This window comes from Colossoma macropomum, unplaced genomic scaffold, assembly GCF_904425465.1.
Source record: "Colossoma macropomum unplaced genomic scaffold, Colossoma_macropomum, whole genome shotgun sequence".
NCBI classification, from domain to species: Eukaryota; Metazoa; Chordata; class Actinopteri; order Characiformes; family Serrasalmidae; genus Colossoma; species Colossoma macropomum.
Window position 1 is genome coordinate 15672 of NW_023495726.1, and position 7566 is coordinate 23237.

General features: G+C 39.7%; 1 protein-coding gene across 1 annotated transcript; it reads right to left on the minus strand.

Moving 5' to 3' along the window:
* Positions 1-210: 210 nt before the first annotated feature.
* On the minus strand, positions 211-3493 carry LOC118802880 (apolipoprotein L3-like). Its single transcript, XM_036563298.1, is given in 6 exon segments — positions 211-1102; positions 1690-1741; positions 1744-1854; positions 1857-2176; positions 2796-2834; positions 3331-3493. Coding segments are annotated over 6 exon segments (1425 nt in total). The 5' UTR covers positions 3342-3493.
* Positions 3494-7566: the final 4073 nt, after the last annotated feature.

Sequence of the window (7566 nt, forward strand, 5' to 3'; positions counted from 1 at the left end):
AAGTAAAAAAGTTATCAATTTGTTTTTGTCTTGTCAATTAATATGTGATCATTTTAATGTTATACTCTGGCATTTTAACCGAAATATTCCATTAATGCTGAGAAGTCTAAATTATTTTTTACATAATTTGCGATTCTTTTAATACACTTCAGACACTTTTTCATTTGTGACCTAATCATTTCAATATTGGTAAAGGATTGCTGCAGAATTTCAAAGTTGTCCTGGAACGTCTCTTTCCCTTTCACACAGATGGTCATGGATCTTATCCCACGCCTCTAACTCTGAGAGCCACAGAGCTGATCTGGAGCGGATGAGCTGAGACGCTTCACTTTTTTTCCCTTTAGCCAGACTCACGCTTTCTTTACAGATAAATGCCAGATCTAGACCAATGAAGAGGGCGTTTAGAGTGATAAACCCGGCCCTGGCTGCTTTTGTCATTGCCAGAGGAGTGCCCTTAGCCAGCTGCCCGATGTCAGGCAGGTCTGCAGCAAGGCTGGGGATGTTCCGAGATGCTTTAGCTTCCTGAAGGCCCACATTGGCTGCACTTCTGAGAGCTTTCACAGCTGAAGCTCCATCAACGAGGGCATCAATACCTTTGCCTACTGTTCCAGCCCTGGCTGTCACTTTTACAGCTCCAAGTGCCACACCACTCTCATCCAGGTTTGGTAAAGGACACTGACTACCTACCTGTTCTAGACAATCTATGATTTTCTGCACATCCTCCATGAATCTCTGAAAGATGTTGTTGGCCTTTTTCCCATGATGTCTATTGACTGCCATTTCAGTGATGCCTGTGACTAAACTGTTGACCCCACTGGTGACCCCCATCCCAACCCCAGTGAGTGTGAGGGCCAGGGATACTCCTGCAGTGACGGGGGCGAGAGCCAGGCCTACGATGGACAGGATACCTCCTATAGCACCCACTGAACTGCCCGCCACAGTGGAGATGCTGGACCCCGTCTTCATTTTATCCAACTTGACTGCAGTCCCCTCTAGATCTGACAGGAACTGGAACATTTCAGATCGGCATCCAGTGTATATATCAACGAATTCCTGAGCTTTTTCATTAAATAAGAATGACATCCTGAATGACTCGTCCATTCTGAAAGAAAGAGGTTACGTTTAAAAAAACGATGCAACAGGACAAACACATCCCAAATAATTAAAGGGTCTGTATCGTGGAAAACTGAATTTTTAAAAAATAAAAATCATGTATTCTCTCCATTTAGTCTATATACTCTATACAGGGAAACTACGCTGTTTCTTGTACATTAAACCACAGACCATGGATAAAATCTAAGAAAAATGTAGGATTCGGGCCTTTGAAATTAAAAAAGAGTAAAAAATTTGAAATGCTCTTACCTGATTTTGCTCAAGGGGTCAATCATGTTTTTCATAGACTCACTTAGGGTGAAACTGAATTGAGATGAAGGGTTGCTGTTTTTTCACATGTAATAAATCAAAAAGCATATACATTTAAATATTATGTTAAAGAACAAACAGAGAAGGCAAAAAGAGTTACATTTATATTGATGTCACTTACTCCTGTATGCCTATAACTTCCAATGTGCCCTTGGATCTGTAGAGAAAAAAAAGCATGAGTATTTACCTAAATTGATTAGAATAATTACAATTATTCTGTTGTACAATATATTCACAGCACGTGGTACAACTGACTTAATCACTTACTTCATTCTTTCGAACAGCTCTTGTGTGATGCGGATGTATTTGTCCAGCTGGATGCCAGGACGTCCACATTTCCCAGCCTAGGCAAGAAGAAAGCTCGATCATCTCTCTTGAAGTGGATGAGGAGCGGAGACGCAGTTCTGGCTGCTGAGATCACCGATCGTACACCTCAGTGTTCACTCCCTCCAACAGGAAGCTCTTGTCCATGAACACGAACAGTGAGGTGACTGCTAGCCTCTCTACTGCGTCCAGGAAGCGATGAAGTTTCTTCAGCCCCTCCAGAGTGTTCTTCAGAACTTCACCCAGCTCCTTCTCCAGCTTCTCTTTTCTGAAACGGCCTAAGAATTTTTCTGCACGGCTTTTGATGTCTCTCATCATCTCCAGCTCTGTCTCTCTGAAAAGGGTCCATTGTTTTTCTGTGTCACAGAAGTCCTTCACTGTTTTGATGTAGCTGAGGGTCTCTAAGATGTACTCTCGCAGTTGTTCCTCTCTGTGCAAAAATAAAGAGGTGTAAATGAGGGGAATTCCTGAAGTAGCCAAATAAACAGACGGCCCTGAAATGCTACAACATGTTCCCACTGAGTGATGGATACTTAAGAAGCTCCTATCACACAAAGTTTCATTTTCTGCTCTTTTTTTTAAAAAATAAAGGACTTTGTTCTCTGTTGTAGTATGTAAACATTACATTTTAAACTGTGGCATTTACTCATACAGTCCATACTGTCCATCTATGGAAGCTAAGCTGCAAAAACAGCCCGTTTTGAAATCATTGTTGTTGTGATGTCATGGAAACTGATATATTTGCATATGTCCATCCGTTCAGTCTACAGCAGTTTAGCTCCACACACCCTCGCTGAAGTTATAGAAGGGTTTTACACAGGGCTGCTTATTAAACAAGGAGCAATACAGAACAATCAATCAGAACGGAGATCATTTACATACAACATTATGCAAACTTTGGGTGCCCCTGATCAAATGGTATGTTATTTTTTTATGTTTTGAGAGGCCCTCGTCCACTTAGCCGTGCCATTTTTCCTCAGGGGAATTCCCAGTGCCTCCTTAAGGGCGTTTCTACACTATGGGTAAGACAAAAATTCTTATCTACTCACCTGGTATCTATTTGATTTCCTCTGAAGAACTTCACAAAACTGAATAAAACACAGTTAGTTCAAATCTTAAATTTTCACGTTTTATTGTTTGTCATTGTAACAAAACTAATGCCTATAAAACATTAAAAAAACATGTCATATTGATCATAAAGTAAGCTCCAAAGATCTTGGAAAACACAACACTACTGCCTTTGCATTTTCATTAGTGTTGAATATTGATCTTTTCAATTGTAACAGTTCAGTTACAATTAAACTATTACTTTGTCACATTACTTAAATATATAAAAAAGGTATTTCCATTTTTTTGCAATTTTTACTTTTCTGCATAACTTGAGCTCAGCTGTCCTTTGCATTGTGTGAAAAAGTCACGATGATTGTATCAGTAGAAACTGCTTAGAGCAAAACCTCTTTGCATTAACATACACTGAAAGTAAAAGAACATTTTTGCTATCTTCCATCAAGTTACTATTGGGGAAATACCTGTTTTTCTTTGGTCAGCGATGATATGTTTTGATGAAAAAGTCTGTGTACTTACTATTGTCCCATTTTGTTGAGTGGAACTGCAGATAGAACAAGTTCACTCCTGTATCACAGTGAAGAGCAACAGCCTTCCCTTTTGTTTAACAGACCGATGTCAGTTTCATTTTCTTTTAACATCTGCCAGCCAGGCCCTCAGTTACACCTACTGAGAAGTAGCTTCCCTTTGGATCCTCCCCTTTATTACTCATATCTGTTTTACATACATTTCATGCCTCTTTTCATGGAATGTATTTTATTTTAACCATTACAGTGTCGATTTAAGACTAAAGACATTTATTTAAAGGACAAGTTCTCTAATGTTCAGCTTGAAGTGTTGCTTGTGCATTCTCATTTCAAGATAATTTGTGCCAAATTATGTTTTAAGAAAAAACTGTTTTAAAATCTTAAAATGAGTAATATGCTGGTTTTTGTTCATTTTAGATTATATATTGTATACTTCCCTATGCTTTTTGGAAGACATCTGAGATGAGTGTGTGAGTGGGAGGGGGCAGCTTTTGTATAGCGTGTTTTAACCCAGAATTTTCTTATCTGTGATGAAAGGCTTGTTTTCTGGGCATTGATTTTATATTGAAATTAGAAGACTCTCAGTAGAATTCGTGCAGGGGCATGGGCGAGGCTGGGGTCCTCATTGAGCTGCTTTTTATTGTTCAAAATTGGCTGCAGTGGACCACAGCATTGTGAGACCATAAGCGTCATGGAACAGAGGAGTGCTGTAGAATGAATATAGACAAGTTTAAGTTTTTATACTGTACTTGTTTTAATTCAATGAAATAAAACGTTCAGCATCATTCATCACGCTTGGCATCAGTTTAATACCTCTTCACAAACTCGCTGTTTTAGAGCTGAAAGATATGAGCTGAAAAAGGCTACGCTAGCACTGAGCTGAATTCAGAACCATCTGCCAACTGTGTTTGCACACTGTGGAATTAGACGTCCGCATTTAACCCATCCGTGCAGTGAAACACCCACATACATGCACACATACATGAACACACACACACACTGGGAAAGTGTGCTCACTGCACCCTAGAGCAGTGGGCAGCCCTATCCACGGCGCCCAAAGAGCAATTGGGGGTTAGGTGCCTTGCTCAAAGTCACTTCAGTCATGGTCTGTCAGCCGAGGGGATCGAACCGGCGATAGAACTGAAATTACGAATAAATCGTCTATAGAAGTTGGCAAAACCTAAGAACCTCTCACGTTCAATACTTGTGGGCGTAGGCCAGTTGAGAATGGCCTTTTGGATCACCCATCAAAGCACCCTGAGTACTAATAACATCTGAGAAAGGAAACTTTTTGAAAATGAAACTCACATTTCTCACCTTTAACAAACAGGTAATTTCGAGTAATCAACGGAGGACCTGACCTACTTGTTGCACATGTGTCTCAGTCAGGGGAGTAGATTAAAATGTCATCAATATAAGCAAGTACAAATTTCCCTATCCTGTCATGGAGGGCATTGTTGATGAAGGACTGGCAGACGGATGGGGCATTACAGAGTACTCATAGTGACCCCTGGTGGTGATAAATGCCGTCTTCCATTCATCTCTGACTTTGTGTACCAAGTTGTTTGCGCTGCGGAGGTCTAATTTAGTAAAACGCTTGAAGCTGCTCTAAAGAAGCAGGGATCAAAGGGATTGGATGACCAAATTTTTTGGTGATATTATTGAGGGTCTATGCATGGTCTGAGACCGCCATCCTTCTTCTTAAAGAAGAAGAAGCCAGATGCGACTTGAGATGGAGAAGGACAAATAAACCGTTGAGCTAACGCCTCATCAGTATACTCTCCCATGGCCTTCTCCACCTCGACACGAAATTTGGGACAGGGGTAGAAACTGGAGCAGGTGTGGAGCACTTAATTTCTTTTAGTTGAGCAGTGATGTCCTTAATCTCAGACAGAAGCTGAGTTAACTGGGTCTGTTGCTCAGCTTGTTGTTGTGTTAAGTTGCCCACGGAGTGAGAAACCTGCTGATGATGGCCCAAGAGCTGACCTTGGGTATTCAGGACCTTCTGAACAGTCTCTATGTCTGCCGCCTGCATGGTGGTGAAGTATCCTGTAACGGTGGCAGATGGAACCAGACGCTCACAGCAGAGGCTTGATTTCAAAACTTTAATATCAAAAGGGCAATTCAAACTCAAAGTCAGTAAACACAAGCAGAAATATCAGAATAGCACAAAAGGGCAACACTAGAATCATAGTCATAAACAGAAAATGGGTTATACACAGAGCAGGAAACAAGACGATGGAAACACTCAGTACACACATTGGTGTTACGATACTTCACAAAGAAACTAGACTGAAGCCCAGGCTTACATACTAAACTAAAAAACAGATGAGATGAGGAACAGGTGTGTGTAATTAGAAATCAGGCAAACTTGAACAGGGATAGGTGGAGGTTCCTGCATCATGTGCTTTAGCGAGGGGTTCTGGGAAACTTAGTCCTGGGTGGCAGGGTGGCTGTAGGCTCAGCCAGAGCCTTTTAAGCACTTTGTCTTCATTTTTCCTTTAATGTTCCTTTTACTTTTATTTATGTAAAGCACATTAAAATGCTTTTGTGTATGAAATATACTATATAAATAAACTTGCCTAGTGTTATTATAATTATTTCATGATACCATCTATCAACATTGTACTGTAAATAACACTAATGTCAAATGAAAATATAATATCTTGATAGTTAACGAAGAATAAAGCTTTATAAACATAATTACTTTCACAGGAACCAAGAATAATTCTGACTGCTTAATCTTGATTCTCACAGTAGCTGACAGCCAATAAAATGTGATAAACAAACCTTTTACAAGACAGCCTATAACAGTAAAGTATTTCCAAAACAGACGATTGTAAAATGAAGAGAAAAATCCCATAAAATTCTCCACTCTTAGTGGAAAAATGAGAAAATAATAGTACTAGACAAAAGCAATAGTGCTAGACAAAATACTAGTACAGTAATCACTCAGAAGTTTTTTGGAGGCCCCCTGGTGGCTGCAGGGCTCTAAGCAGCCACTTATGTTGCTTAATAGGCAGAGCCAGCACTGTTTTCACAGGCTTCATATCAACAGATCACAAGGTCTGTTCATTGGAATTTACCTATCAGGTGTGGTTCCACTTCCATTTGTTTTGTATCACCACAACTTTGCTTTAAACAACTCTATGTAAACTTTAAGTAAACAATCCTGTTTGATATGTCTTGTACATATCAGATTCATCTTATCAGCTTATTCTAATTCCAAAGTCCTCTCCTGTCCACAGCCGTCTTAAAGGGAAAGAAACCACAGGAGCCAAGACATGCATACAGTTTATTGTAGTATTACAGTGGGGTCCCAAAGTCTGAGACCACTAGTGAAAATGCTTCTATTTTGCATTAGTTTCTGAGTAAATACAACATTTTTTATTAAAACCATATCATCAACTAAAAATGTAACAGAAAAATAGAATCTTTGGAATACTTTCAGAAACTTTTAGAATTTCTTGGTATTTGATATGTCCTTCTTTTGATTTAACGGCAGCCTGCACTCGAGCTGGACTCCACAATTCTGGGCAAAAGCCTCTGATGAATAGGTTAAATTCATCCAGGAGTCGTCTGAACACGAGCTTCAATGCAAGTAATAAGACTCAAAAAAAAAAAAAGACCTTTTTTGCACAAAGGCCTTAACACAAATTTGCTGAAATTTGAATTGTGACCAAGAAATGGTGCCAAATCTTTTTCATTTTACTTGTCCTAACAAAGTTTTAAATGTTCTGTGATAAAAATGATAACTGTATCAACTATAAATATGTGTTTTGATTTTTTGTTTGTCAAAATATGAAATCACGAATTGACTGCTCTGTTATATTTTAACATAAAAACATTTCCTCCATGTAATGCTTTAGTCCTGCAGTAATGTTCTCCAAAACAACATTGTGGTTAAAGTATTTTCCCTTAGACTATACCTCTTAAAGTGTTGTGTGTTGTACGCACTCGGAGCATCTTGAGGTTGCTAGTTTGAGCCTCGCTGGGCGCAACTTCATTTCTCTCTTTTTTCTCGTGCTCTCAAGCCTATACTGCTCCGCACGAGTCCGCCTCTGTGCCTTGTAGGTGGCTTGTCCCCTTTGTTCACAGAGAGATATGAGGGGGATCCAGGGCATGGAGAGTGTTCCTGTTGTAGTGCCACCTTGCTTTCGAGCAGCAACCCTTGAGGTTCCCCACTGAATGCTCCAAAGTAGCATTCATAATACCGTTATTCACTGAT